General features: G+C 34.4%; 1 protein-coding gene across 1 annotated transcript in view; it reads left to right on the forward strand.

Annotated features, from left to right (window-relative positions):
* HOATZ (HOATZ cilia and flagella associated protein) overlaps nucleotides 1–13801 on the forward strand; it is a 35585-nt gene extending 21784 nt beyond the window's left edge. The window contains exons 4-6 of the mRNA XM_081062291.1: nucleotides 10551–10610; nucleotides 11214–11266; nucleotides 13321–13801. Of these exons, the coding sequence (XP_080918417.1) occupies nucleotides 10551–10610; nucleotides 11214–11266; nucleotides 13321–13378 (171 nt within the window). The 3' untranslated portion in view covers nucleotides 13379–13801. The remainder of the gene's footprint in view (nucleotides 1–10550; nucleotides 10611–11213; nucleotides 11267–13320) is intronic.
* Nucleotides 13802–16012: the final 2211 nt, after the last annotated feature.

Consider the following 16012-nt stretch of genomic DNA (forward strand, 5'->3'; position numbering starts at 1 on the left):
GATGGACATTTCATAATGGTAAAGGGGACCATACAACAAAAAGACATAACAGTCATCAATATTTATGCCCCCAATCAGGAAGCACCAAAATATACCAAACAACTACTAACAGAACTAAAGGGAGAAATTAACCAAAACACAATTATACTAGGGGACTTAAAGACATCATTGACAGCTATGGATAGATCATCCAAACAGAAAATAAATAACGAAATAGCAGCCCTAAATGGCACATTAGATGAAATGAACATCATTGACATACATAGAGCACTTCATCCTAAAACATCAGACTATACATTCTTTTCGAGTGTACATAGAACATTCTCAAGGATAGACCATATATTGGGACATAAAATCAGCCTCAGCAAATTTAAGAAGATTGAAATCATACCAAGCATATTCTCTGATAACAAAGCTTTGAAATTGGATCTTTAGAGTATGATGCTAAGCGAAATAAGTCAGACAGAAAAAGCAGAGAACCCTATGATTTCACTGATTTGTGGTATATAAACCAAAAACAACAAAAGAACAAGACAAACAAATAAGAAACAAAAACTCATAGACACAGACAATAGTTTAGTGGTTACCAGAGGGTAAAGAGGGTGGGGGGCGGGAGATGAGGGTAAGGGGGATCAAATATATGAAGGAGAACTGACTCTGGGTGGTGAACACACAATGGGATTTATAGATGATGTAATACAGAATTGTACACCTGAAATCTATGTAATTTCACTAACAATTGTCACCCCAATAAATTTTTTAAAAATGTCTTTTTATTTTTCAGTTACTGTTGACATTCAATATTATATTAGTTTCAGGTGCACAGCATAGTGGTTAGACATTTATATAACTTACGAAATGATCCCCCCAATAAATCTAGTCAGGTGGGTACTAGTCTAGTCTAATACCCACCTGACACCATACACAGTTATTACAATGTCATTGACTGTATTCCCTATGCTACACTTTACATCCCCATGACTATTTCGTAACTGCCAATTTGTACTTCTTATCCTTTCATCTTTTTAACCCAACTCCCAAACCCCCCTCCTATCTGGTAACCATCACTTTGTTCTATCTATAAGTTTGTTACTGCTTTGTTTGTTCATTTATTTTGCTTTTTAGATTCTGCATAGAAGTGAAATCATATGGTATTTGTCTTCCTCTGTTTGACTTGTTTCACTTAGCATTATACCCTCTAGGTCCATCCCTGTTGTCACAGACGGTAAGATTTCATTCTATTCATGGCCAAGTAATATTCATATATATATATATGTATATATATATATGTATATATATATATATATATATATATATAAACTTCTTTATTCATTTGTCTGTCAATGGACACTTAAGTTGCTTCAATATCTTGGCTATTGTAAAATAATGCTGCAGTGAACATAATGATGCATGTATCTTTTTGAATTAGTGTTTTGGATTTCTTTGGATAAATACCCAGAAGTGGGATTGCTGGGTCATATGATAGTTCTATTTTCAATTTTTTTGCGGAAACTCCATACTGTTTTCCATAGTGGCTGCATCAATTTGCAACACCACCAACAGTGCACATGGGTTCCCTTTACTCCACATTCTCGCTAACTAATGTTGTTTGTTGATTTATTGATGATAGCCATTCTGACAGGTGTGAGTTGATAGCTCATTGCGGTTTTAATTTGCATTTCTCTGATCATTAATGATGTTGAGCATCTCTTCATATGTCTATTGGCCATCTGTATGTCTTCTTTGGAGAAATGTCTTTTCCTGTTCTCTGCCCACTTTTTAATGAATTATTTGGGTTTTTTATTTAGTGTTAAGTTGTATAATTTCCTTATATATTTTGGGTATTAACCCCCTATTGACTGTATCATTGGCAAATATCTTCTCCCATTGAGTAGGTTGTCTTTTTGTTTTGTTGATGGTTTCCTTGGCTGTGCAAAAACTTTTTAGTTTGATGTAGTCCCATTTGTTTATTTTTCTTTTTGCTTTCCTTGCCTGAAGAGACATATCTAAAAAAATATTACTAAGAGCAATGTCAAAGAGTTTACTGCCTATGTTTTCTTCTAGGAGTTTTATGGTTTTGGATCTTACGTTTAAGTCTTTAATCTATTTTCAGTTTATGCTTGTATATGGTGTAAGAAAGTAGTCTAGTTTCTTTTTTTTTATATGTATCTGTCCAGTTTTCCCAACACCATTTATTGAAGAGACTGTCTTTATCCCATAATATATTCTTGTCTCCTTTGTCATTGGTTAATTGATCACATATGAGTAGATGTGGGTTTATTTCTGGGCTCTCTATTCTGTTCCATTGATCTATGTGTCTGTTTTCATGCCATTAACATGCTGTTTTGACTACTGTAGCCTTGTAATATTGTTTGCTATCAGATAGCATGACACCTCCAACTTTGTTCTTTCTCAAGATTGCTTTGTCTATTTGGAGTCTTTTGTGGTTCCATGTAAATTTTAGGATTATTTGTTCTAGTTCTGTGTAAAATGCCATTGGTGTTTTGATAGGGATTGCACTGAATCTATAGATTGTTTGGGTCGTATGGACATTTTAACTATGTTAAGTCTGCCTATCCATTAGCACAGTATATGTGTCCAGTTATTTGCATCTTCTTCCATTTTTTTGTTCAATGTCTTGTAGTTTTCTGAGTACAAGTCTTTCACCTCCTTAGTTGCATTTATTCCTAGGGTTTTTTTGGTTGTTTGTTTTTTGATGCAATTGTAAATGGGATTGTGTTCTTAATTTCTCTTTCTAATAGTTTGTTATTGGTGTATAAAAATGCAAGCGATTTCTGAATATTAATTTAATATCCTGCTACTTCACTGAATTCATTTATCAATTTTTATAGTTTTTTTTGGTGGAATCTTTAAGGTTCTCTCTATAATAGTACCATGTCATCTGCACATAGATAGTTTTACTTATTCTTTTCCAATTTGGATGACTTTTATTTTTTTCTTGTCTAACTGATGTGGCTAGGACTTCCAATACTATGTTGAATAAAAGTGGTGACAGTGTACATCTTGCCTTGTTTCTGATCCTAAGGAAAACACTTTTAGCTTTTCACCATGGAGTATGATGTTAGCTGTGGATTTGTCATATATATGGCCTTTATTATGTTGAAGAATATTCCCTCTATTCCCACTTTGCTGACAGTTTTTATCATAAACGGATGCTGGATTTTGTCAAATGCTTTTTCTGCATCTATTGATATGATCATATGATTTTTTTATCCTTTATTTTGTTTATGTGGTGTATCACATTAATTGATTAGTGAATAGTGAACCAAACATGCATCCCAGAAATAAATCCCACTTGATCATGGTGTATGATCTTTCTAATGTATTGCTGAATTCAGTTTGTTAATATTTTTTGAGGACTATTCTTTTTACCCTTTAACCACTTTTTGCAAAGTGCTCCATGATACCATAAAATTAGTAAATTAATTTTGAACTAAATTGACTGTAAACTGGATTAGCTACCGCCAAGTGTGTATTCCATAGCACCCATTTTCTACTGGAATACGAATTTTTCTGTGAGAGTAGAGACTGTATTTGTCTTCTTCACTATGGTTAATCCCAATTAATTCTTCATTTTCAGAATGACTATTGAATGAAGAAGCTATTCTGTCAATGCTTTTGTTTAAGGTGTAAGTGTACCAAAATCTCTAGTATGTGTTTAAAGTAGTATAGCCAAAAAAGCATATGGAGTCAAACAGAACTGGGAGGCCAGGTACTAGTTAGTTAATAGTTAAGTGACCCTGAGGAAGGCTGTTCATTTTTATGTGGTTGAGTTCCTTCTATGTGTAAAGAAGTAACAATAATGATATCATATTTACCTCACTGTGTTAAGATTAAATGAGTAATCCCTCACCTCACACAGGCCTGACATCCAGCAGTTACTCAATTAAAGTTTGTTTTTATCTTCTCTGTGTTCCCTCTTTTTTGTCACCCATACTGAAAAAATAAAAGTTTAGCAGGTACAAAACAAGCTTTAGTATTAGATTAAATGTTTTGACCAAATTGGTAAATCTCAAAGGGTGATGAGCACATTACTAAAAGCATGGTCACCCAAGTATCCACAGCCTGATTAAAAGACAGGATTAAGACTGACTTGCTTGCTCATGCTGTTAAAGAGACTCTCATGATATTTTTTCCTTAATCTTCTTTATTTATGAACTGCAAAAATAAAAATTAACACTGAAAATATATTTTGAAATTTCAACTATGGAGCAAAAATGTGTGGGCAAAGTTAATTTAACCCTTGCAGGTAAATAAAAAGTAATGGAATTTATCGTAATGCCTCTCTCTACAAGTGTAGATTAAGAAATGAATGTCGTAATGATTCTGAAGGTCTGGATCAGTGGTTCTCAACCAGAACCCTATCAAAAATCAAGTATCAAAGGAATATTTTCAACTACACACAGCCTTTGCAACAACAGTTCTTGGAAACCTAGAGAAAGATTCTAGTAGACACTAACTTACTGAAGCCAAGGCACTATTAGAAGTGGTAAATCGTACAGCAAGTAGACCCAAGTAAATAGAGTTGATAAGCTAAATGGTGACTAAAATTAGTTGAAATGATTAATATGGCTGTAATCTACGTAAGTACCATACGTTTGATTTGCTTATTTATTTTGGTTTTCTGTTTGAGTAAATAGGATGGGCCTGTCTTCTATTTCTTGAAATAATTTAGTAAGTTATTTTTTTCTAGAAACTTTTCTGTTTCATTTACATTTTTAAATTTATTGGTGTAAAGAGTTCATAGTGTTTTTTAAACATCTTTTTAATCTCTACCATAGCTCTAGTTATAACCCTTTTTATTTCTAATCATTTGTATCTTTTTTCTTAAGTAATTATGGCAAAGCATTATCTATTTTAAATCTTTCCAAAAACCAACATTTGGCTTTATTATCCTCTATTGTATTTTGGGGTTTTATATTATTAGCTATTGATTTTTACTGCTTTTCCTTTCCATTTTGGGTTAGTTATTTTCCTTCTACCTTCTTTCCCTTTTCACTTGTTTCTTAATTTTCTGTTTTATCTCTTTTCTAATATAATCATTTATAGCTATGAATATCTCTCAAATTACTATTTTAATTGTACCTCATAAGCTATATAGTATTTTCATTATTATACCATTTTAAGTATTTTTAAATTTCTACTTTGATTTACAATTTGTCTCATGAATTATTTTGAAATATGCGCTTTAATTTTCAAATATTAGAATTCTTAAGTTATCTAATTTTTATTGCTAATTTAATTATATTGAGGTCAGAAACATAGTTCCTATCTTCTACTAAATTAAGTTTAAACAGAGATATCTTTACGTCAAGGTCCTCAGTATGATACCATTCAACTGTCCTACCCTTTATACCCCTATTCCCCAAAACACACATTTTTATCCTTGTAAAGCCAGGCTTATTACTATCTTTAAGCACGTTTAAGTTCATTTGTACCTCCATGTCTCCGCTTATTTTTAATTGGACTGCTGTTTTCTTTTCATCACTGAGCATGCTTTTTGTATTACCAGTATGATCATTAAACTAGCCCACTGCTTCCCTAGCTGCCTTTTTCCCTGTGATGCATTATTTTTAAATCCTTAGCAAATTGTTTATTTTGCAGCTTCTTTAATTCTTCTAAAGTTTTTATGTTTTAAAGTTTTAAACTTATACTAAGATTCAACAATGGATTTGTAAAAATATTATCTCCTTTTATGTGCTTTTTTATTCACATTTTCTGATGTTTGTGCCATAAGCATATATTGCATTTATATTCAATGGTAAGAATAAATGTATTTTTTTTAATTTACATTTAAATTAACGTATTTCTCCCAGTGCTTCTTCGTCTGTTTTCTTCATGGTTTTTTTCTCTTCCAGACCACCTGCTCCTCTCACTATATAATAATATTTTTGAGAACTAGCTACATAGCACGTAAACTATAAGTCCTTTACTCACATTCTCATTTAATCCTCAGAACAATTTTGTCTGAGAAGCATTATAATTATCTCTAGTACAGTTAGGAAGCTGAAGCTGAAACATGTAAGTGACTTATTTAAAGTCACACAGCTAAAATATAGTAAAGACAGTTTGAACCGGGTCTATATGACAATGGAACCAAGGTGCTTAACAACTATACCACACTGGTATCAAGAGTTTCTAAATTCTCTAAGTACTGGGATGGTTGCCAAGTAACGAAGCAAAGAGCTGATTTTGGAATCAATGCAATACTGCTCTAAGGTATTCTTAAGATTAAATTCAATAATTCAGCTTTTATACTATAGTCAAGAGAAATTTTCTTTTGGTAATGTAGATAAGTAATTTGATGAATGTTTCAGTCAAAAGATTTCAACAATAATACAAGGAAGAAATGCATTTTTCATACGCGAACCAGGTCTTAAGAAGAAAGGACCTTTCTTTTAAAGTCTAGTGTGTATTAAAAGGTTTTTTTTATACCTTAAGATTAACGAAGAAGAACGTTTATAATATACTGGAGAATTTGTAGACAGAGGAATTTGCACTTCATAACTCAGGGCAAATAATATCTTAGATATCTCTCCTGTCTTCCTTCCAACTCTATTCACCAACTCACCCATAGGTCAGAGGTTGAGTCATCAGAAATCCTCCATGCCTGTACACAGAAGGTGAGCTATCCATTGTTCTCTTCTTCTTCCCACTCTTCCAAAATTTGAAAGCATTGAAAGAAAAAATTTCTCTCATCATCATCATCACCACATAATATGATAGCTACCATTTATTAAATATGCACCATATGCCATGCGTTAGGTTAAGCAACGTTTGTATGGTTTCCAATTTTCCAACAACAACCTGATTTCCAATGATTTCCAACAACAACCTTCTTTATAGATGAGAAATCTAAGATTCAGAGAAGTGGTTCTTAGATTTACCTTAGATCACAAACTTTTAACCTGTGGATTAGTGATTACAGTTGGAGGGAAGAAAGGAAGAGCCAGGAGGTATAGTTAAGATATTATTTGCCTTCAATCACATGGCAGAATTGGGATTCAAATCCAAATGTATTTGACTCCACTAATCTATGTTTTCCCCCAAGTTGTTTGGCTCTGAATAGCCAAAAGTAGAGAACTAAGCAGTTTAATTATAGAAGTGACGCTAAAATTCATTATCCTTCTATGAGACATTAAATTTATACATTATCATATCCTAATTTCCTGGAATGAACTTTTATTCCATAATTTACTTTTTCAAGAATAGTATATAAATATAAATAATATAAATAAAATGTATAAGAAAATATCCAATATTAAAATATTGTAACTATAAGTTCTGACCCCCTTTTAGTATTATTTTTAAAATTAATATAGTAAATGAGTAAAATATCATAAAATTCCACTAATGAGCACAACTAAAACACTATAATTAGAAATAAAAATTCTTTTTTTGTTTTGAAATTAACAATTCAATTATTTATCCCTACTAATAAGGTAAATAATAAGGATTTTCTCTTACCACTGAATTTAGTTATCCTACCAGAGACTTCTTAGAAGAGACAGCAGTGTTTTAGTTCTGATGACACAGTTGTTTACAGTAGTTTTATTATTCATTCCCAGGAAACATGTCCAGGAAGCAGAAATCAAATCATATTTGAAAGCTTTGTTTCTGGCATATTATATTATATTATATTATATATTATGAAACTGATTAAACACTAAAAATCATCATAATAAAAAAAAACCTGAAATAAAAATAAAAAATTATTTTTTAATTTTTTTATTTTAGAATTATCTTGTAACTAAATATTTGTCTATTTTTATATTATTATACAAGCATTATGACAATACAACTTCCTATGGCTACCCAATGGTTGCACAGAAAATAATCATGTAGTTTTGTTCATAGGGGATTTTAAAAACTAAACTTATACCTGTTTAATTTCATTTTCTAAAACTTTTTTTTTTGCTTAGGCTAATAATTGCATGTTAGACAATGTAATGATTTCATTTCTACATCATGACGCAATTCAATTCAAGAAAAACTCATTGAGTATCATATACGAGGCACGACTAAGCTCTAAGGAAGGATAAAAAGATAAATAAGGTTCTGAAAGGGACATGGTAGCACCTATGAGATAAAGCAGGGAAAATAAGATCGATATCGTAATAAAGGTATACTCGTAAAGAGTTATGTAATCGCTGTATGGGGGCAATTGATTCTAATTGATTACATGTGTAATGGAAAAGTTGGAAAGAAAACTAACATTGAATACATACATTGAAAATATCCCAGGTCTTTATCTACAGACATAATTTTATTAAATCCACAGCAAGTTGACAAGTATTGTGAAACTTAGTTTTAAAAATACGTTGAATTTTTTTCTTTCAATAACTGATGTATGATAGCGAATATTCAAGTACACAGTAGAAATCTTGTCCCAAAATGAGTAACATAAAAACTTTGTAGGCTCATAAAAGGCAAGATTAATATGACTTGAACAGAATGATGCCAAGCCAAGGCACCTTTAAGCACCCTGCTGATCCCTCCTGGCCCCCAGCATGGGCTCTTCCTCTCACGTGTCTCAGTGGAGCACGCCTGAGGTTTGCAGCTTCTCTCACAGGCATCAGGACTGAAGAATCATGTTGAAGAATAACTCAGCAAGGCAGCACCTTCTAGGGTTTTGTACACCCTGTTTCCTCTGCCTCAAAAGCTTTCTTCCCCATTCTGTCTTTATTGTTATCTGGTGACTACCACTTTCAGGTCTAACCTTGGACATGACCTCCTCTGGGACATCTCTGAGTACCCCAACAGATACTTATGAGGGGTGATCAAAAAAAATGGTGAATGTTTAAATAAAATGTATTGATTGCAGTAAAAGACACATTGCCATTCATCCCCCTCAAAATATTCCCCCTTGCTTCAAACACACTTATCCCATCGTTCTTGCCACTTTCTGAAGCAGTTCTGGAAGTCCTCTTTCTTGAGTGTCTTTAGTTGCACTATCATGGCTGCCTCGATGTCCTGAATCATTTTCACTTTGGGGAAGAGCCAGAAGTCACACGGTGCCAGATCCAGTGAATAAGGTAAATGAGGACACACCGTAATGTTTTTATTTGACAGAATTGTCATATAGCAGAAGTGATGTGTGACATGGAGCCTTCCCATTGTGATCACCTTATTCACCGGATCTGGCAGTGTGCCTCAAAATGTGATCTTATTTGGAAATAGAGTCATGGTACATTAATTAGTTAAGAAGTTAATACTGGAGTAGGGTGGGCCCCTAATCCAATAAGACTGGTGTCTTTATAAGATGGCCATGTAAAGACAGAAACACACAGGAAGAAATCAGTGTGACAACAAAGACAGAGATTGGAATTATACAGCTGCAAACCAAGGAATGCCACAGATTGCTGGCAAGCCACCAGAAACCAGGAGATAGCAAGGAAAGACTCTCCACTACAGATTTCAGAGGGAGCATGGCCCTCCCATACCTTGATTTTGTACTTCTAGCCTCCAGTGCTGTGAGACAATAAATATCTGTTGTTTTAATCCTCCCAGTTTATGACACTTTGTTACAGCAGCCCTGGGAAAATATTGCAGTGCTCAATAAATTGGAATGGACGGATGGATGACTTAGAATTTTTACCTGGCTATGACAAATCTATGTCTACTCTCAGTTATTTCTTGCTTCTAGCCTAATCTAAACAGAGCTTCTTTCATTTTATTTGGCCATTTGAAGCGACAAGTTTTATTTTTCAGATTCTTAGGTTTTTCTTTTGTTCTCACCTACACCGGATACAATTTTCTGCCTGGCCGTCTCCAAAACTGAACATAACTGAATTCTATAAAAAAAAATTTTGTACCTATATTTGCCTCTTTTTATATAATCTATGTCTTGATAAATCGTCATGCCTGAACTAAACTAGTTTTTTACACTTAGGAAAACTTACCTCAGAATGTGCATATTTGTTATTCTAAGATAGAGGAGAGGTGAAAGAATAAGGCTGTCTTCCATATGCAAGCTACTAAGAAGAGCCCTGTTGTCGTGGACTTAGGCAGTGGTATGCTGATTGAGCTTGCTGATTTTGTATCTTGCTACTAACTTAATGGCAATTTAGGGTGGCAGTCAATAGCTTGGGCTCCATTGTCAAATACAGCTGGTATCAAATCCAGTTCTGCCACTTAATAGGTTGGGTAAGCTATTTAACCTTAGTAAGTTTCAGATTCCTCATCTGTAAAACAGGATAATAGTAATGTCAGACTTCTGAGTTATTGTAAGAAAATAATGACACAATGTATATGAAGTTCTTAGCAGAGTCCATATAGTAAAGTCTTAATAAAAGTTAGTTATTGTTAAATGGAGAAAAAAAAACCTTCCAAATTATATTGTAAAGCAGCATCCTTTGGAATAAAAACTGGATTGTGTTACAAATGAAAATCTATCACGGAAAAAAAAAATTTAATTCTGCCAAAAAATACAAGAAGGAAAATGGAAAAAAAAATTCTACCTTCGATGGACACAAAGCTTTATTAATGAATCAAAAGACTCACCCACTTTTTATTCCCCTTTTAAACAGGCTACAAGGAGAGATGAGATTCTTCAACTCTTAAGAAAACAAAGAGAAGAAAGGATCTCGGTGAGACATAAATGAGGCATTTGGATAAGTCTATCTGGGGCAAGTGAACTGTGGCAAATTCTCAGAGGTTTTATAGATTGACCCCTTAAATCTAGATACCCATGGTCTAGAGCTTCCTAGATACTAAAAGGGCGCAGGCTATAGACATCAGAGAATTTTCCAATCCTTGATAAAAACCAAATATATCTCCAGAATGTGTAGTTCTGCTGGCTTAGAAATGAGGTGTTACTGTCAGTGGGCATATTGTCACATACTATAAACCTGTAGTTTATTTACATGAGCTACTTCAGTGTTAATATTTGTTTTTCAGTGATTGATCTTACTTAGATCATACAAAAACAAATGTTAAATGAAGAGGAACAAACAATAAAAACAATATAGCACCCCGTAAACTTATGAATGTACAAGCATACACTCTCCTGAATGAACCCCAAATTCCCTAATCTGGAACACTTCTGACCCCCCACAGTCTCCAGATTTAAGAAGCTAGTCTGTATAAACTCTGTGATAATTTTACCTCAGTTTCTAATCAAGTAAGTTAATTTTAGTCAGTGCAAGAAGTAAAACATTTCCTTTTTCATTTTTTCGTTTCGTTTCTTTTAGAAAGAACTGGTTTCCCTTCCTTATAAACCTAAGGCCAAAGTACACAAAGCAAAGTAAGTTTACTTCTGTCAAATAGTCTCACCTTTCTAGTTCCCCCATAAAGAAGCACTTTTTTCTTACTCACTTTGTCCCCTACCCTCAAATCCTCTAAAAACCCACCCTCTGTTTTAGAAATTTCTTGCCTTGAATAAGTTTTCTTCTCGTCTACATTAATATTTGTGTGCCCACTTCCATATCTGGGCAATATGCAAGCACAAGTTGGTATAAAAAGGAAAGTAAATCAACCTTGAATCTCTGTACACATTCTCTTTCCCTCCTTTCTCATCCTGGGTTATTGTATTCATCTGCCATCTCTCCTTCTCAGCTCCCCTCTTCCCTACCCACACCTAGCCCCACCATCTTTAGCAAATCAGCAGGCCTTCTAGATTATCAATTCTGATATCACCAGTGGCATACCTAAGGTTGCTAAATCTAAATTCATGTAACAAGGGCTTTAGCCTCACAGTGACAGGTTAATAGCCTTATCCCTGGAATAACGTTAGAACAGGACCAGGCACATGGTCCAGAAGAGTTTAACCAGCTACCCCTAATAAAATTTTTTAAAATCTATTTTTGTATTATGACTGAAAACCCATATGGCTGACTCAACATTAATTTGACAAGTATTTATTTGCATACTACCTTAAAGAAAGAATAGATAGAAAATAATAGAATTTTTATTCTTATCTAATTAGTATTGAGGCTTGCTCCCTTTATCAAATGTTATTAAAGAAAAATGAATGTGTCTATACTAATTTTAATAACTTCTGGAAAAATGGAAAAATCATGTAATCATCTGGCTAAATTGTCTACATAATGCTCAGTAACTTAATTTCGTACTGTTTAGCCAGATGATTAGACGTAGCTTCGAAGGGTGGAGCAACAGTAGTCCACCTGAAAGATTCATTTACCTGATTCAAATAATGGATGAAGAGTGCTACGTGAAGAGCATCAACAGATGTATCTGGATGCCTTGGATTTCTGTGCATATTTTTACAGGAATGATCAGAATATTTCTGCTATTATGCATGGGGATCCACCTAAGAGTAAAACATTACTTCACAGCTTGAACAGATAATGTCCTTAATGATTTAAATGCTTACCTAATTCCTTTTGTGTATCAGCTTGCGCATTCTCTCTCCTCTTGTCCTGAAGCCTTGACTTTCATCCCATTACACTGTGAGATCTTCTTCCTCTGAGCTTTTTACACAATTACCATCTGTATCCTTCTTTTGGCAATTGACCAGGCACTATTTTCTGCCCATATTTTATACGTATTTAATTCTTATTATCTCGTGAGTTGTTATTTAATTTTTCACATGGTTTTAACTTGCAAGCTCTAGGAGAAACTAGGTCACCAAAGTGCCTAGCACCCTGCCTATATGTAGGAATTCAGAAAATATTTGTAACCAAAAAAATTTACTTCAAAAAGATCATGTAGTTCAGTATTAGCTAATTTAGGAAAAGATGTTTTTATAGTGTACATTCATTTATAAACTTTTTCATATTTTAAAATATTTTAGACACATTTGTAAAAACTTTAATTTGCCCTCTCTTTTCTCCCTCCATTCTTTCCTGTCTGCCACAAACCCCCCTACATACACAGATACACCCTTATCATTCCTTCTCCAACAGATCCTAAGACAATCCAGGTACCCTTCTGTCAGAAAGAAAGAACTAGAAAGTGTGTATATAATAAGATTTTAGTAGCAATATGTTTATTATCCACCCCAGGAATATTTGCATTATAAAGAAGGCTAACTGGAAGGAACAATGGGTAATCCAAAGAAATCAATTACCAATGATGAACTCTCATACGTTGACTTTTTGGAGAGTACAATATATTTAGGGTTAGGTGGTCTTCTCCCATGCCCTTCAAACCACACTCCACAGTACAGACTACTTCTCCATATAAGTTTATACACTTGGTTGCAAAATCTAATGCATATTCAGAATCCAAGACAGTAAATCTTTAATGGGGAAACTTTCAAAAGTTGTTTTCATGCTGCATTGTGTTCACAACTACAGAGTTCTGTGTCTTGGAACTGATTCATGTTACTGCCAACAGGAAAGTGATTCCAGAGTCAGATAAAGAAGACCAAGAAGAAGTCAAAGGCTTGGATTAATTTGACTGACACATGGTAGAGGATGGTTCACTTAGATCTTCACTTTTGAAACAACCTGCTCTTATAGCAGGATTATTGAAACCACTTAGTTAAAATAGACAAACAAATAAAAGTAAAATATGCAACACTTCTAGGAATTTTACCTGTTATTGGATACTTGTGTCTAGTTTACTTATTGGGTACTACTGAATTTGACACCACACAATAATCACCTCTCATTTTTCCATTCTTAAACTCCTATTTATCTTGTTTTCATTTGAAGGGTATTTCCAGAATTGCTATATTTGATCTATATTATGAATATCAGATAAATAAGAAATAGGGGCTTTATGTACCCCAACTTGTAGACCACCAGTAAAAACAATTAGTAAGGAAATAGGGATGAAGGGGTAGTCCTGAAAACTTGAAAGTCTTCTTATTATTAAAAAAATTACAAAATTTGATTTATTCAGTTTCTGGAACATGTCTGAAGTCAGAAATGAATTGCTTCTAGGTCTGTACCCAGCTGGCTTAGCATTCCTATGTCTTACACACATGTACGTAATACCAGTGCCAACCTCCCTCACTTTCAAAGGTCATTCCATTGGGTATATTTTGGAAAAAAGAAGGTTAATTATTTCTCCCTTCTGCATTGTCCAACTGGCAGTCTTACTCAGGGTGATATGCTGTGCTCCAGTGCTCGCAGCATTACGTAGAACAACCATTCATTTTTCTCTTGACTGCTACCTGCCACTCCTGGGCATAACATCCATACAATGCGGCTCCCACTCCACAGTGCCAACAGAGGAATGGGTGACCCACGGGTCAGAACTTAATCACAGGGACACACCAAACCTCAAGGAGGCTGAGAAACAGTCTTTAAATGGGTGGGGAGGGGTATCTGTCTAGTTAAAATTCAGGACTCTATCACTAAAGACGTTTAAAATGGATATTAGTAGACCACTAATGGTTTCTGCCACAACACTATTTGAAGAAAAAAGTCTTTGGAACATAAGGAAGGCAGTCAGGCCTAGAAAAGGGAAGTTTAGAAAGTTACGAAATGACAACTCATCTCAGCAGTATCAAGAATAAAAGGTACCCCATCAGGATGGTGTGTTTGTCTGCCAGGCAGATCGATCTCTAATGTAAAGATGGACATAGCAGATTTTCAAAGCCTAAACTTTCAAATCATGTAACTAATTCCCTTTGTTCTGATTCCATGCTCACTAAGAAATCTTCTGCCCAGAGGGAGAGTATACACTTAACAGGCCAATTCAAACATTGGTTTGCCTGATAATTATATTTCTCCATCTGTAAATATAATAATCTCTTAGATTGGGTGTAAGCTTCTCAAACTAAGGATTGGACCCTGGACCAAGATAATTTTACCAAGAAAAATTCCACTTTGTGAGCTTTCTTGGCAACCAGCCTTCCCCTGATAACCATTCTCTGCATTACCAAGTGTAATGGTTAGGTATTACTCAACAACACTTCATGTCAAAGTGATGTAAAACAAACATTTATTCTTGCTCACACATCTGTCAGTCAGCTGGGGGGCTGGCTGATCCAGGCTTGGCGAGACAGCCCTGCTTCAGGCTACGGCACCTAGGGCAGGTCTGCTTGCCACTACGCATCCGTTGATTGAGGCAGTTCTGCTCTTTGTATCTTCTTTGGGAAATGCATGGACCAGTGGGATATCTGAGCTATGTTCCTCTCAGAGAGTAGCAGAGAAGCAAAAGAACAAGCAATAACATGTGAGGTCTTTTCTAGCCTCAGAAACTTCTAGTTGATTCTATTGGCCAAACAAGTCACATGGTCAAACACCAAGACAATAAGTGGGGAAATATACTCTGCCCCTTTAGTGAGAGGAACTCAAAGTCACATAGTAAAAGGTGTGGATACAGGGTGGTGTGAAGAATTGGGGTTATTACTTCATAGACTGTGTAGATGACTGACCAATATGCTATACAGCTGAAGTTGAAGTAGAATAATATTGAATGTCAACTGTAATCATATATATATATATATGTATATATATATATATATATGGGTTGTGGAGTACAGCATAGGGAAGATAGTCAATGAGTCAATGGTATTGTAACAGCTGTATATGATGTTAGAGGAGTAGTAGATTGGTGGGGGAGGTTATCACCTTGTGAGGGGTGTAAATATCTGACTATTACATTGCTTTGTACACCTAAAACTAAAATAATAATAATAATAAATAAATAAATAAAAAATAAATTGGAGTTGTTATTGTAATCTACCACACTAGGTTGACTGCATACCTTAACAAAATCTATGTGGACCAAGGACCAGGGTATCAAAGGGAGAATTCAGGGCACAATCTAAGTAATTGGACCAAGGAAAAGCTTCTCTAAAGCCTCTCTAACTTGTAATAAATGTTGTAATATTGGAAATAAATATTTTGCACTTGACATTAAGTGCCCAGCTGTCTACATACTTGAATATTTCTTTGCCTTATCAACCCTTCACAAAACTCTTAAGGTAACTTTTAGTGTTAGGAAAAAAAAAAAACTTGAAGAAAAGCGGGACTGGAAACAGATATTAGATGCCAATTCAAGGGCTGCTTTTCACCATAGCCACTCTCTTTGATTGTTGTGATAATCAGGAGTTTCTAGAAAGAATGTATGT

This window comes from Rhinolophus hipposideros (assembly GCF_964194185.1).
Source record: "Rhinolophus hipposideros genome assembly, chromosome: 10".
Lineage (NCBI taxonomy): Eukaryota > Metazoa > Chordata > Mammalia > Chiroptera > Rhinolophidae > Rhinolophus > Rhinolophus hipposideros.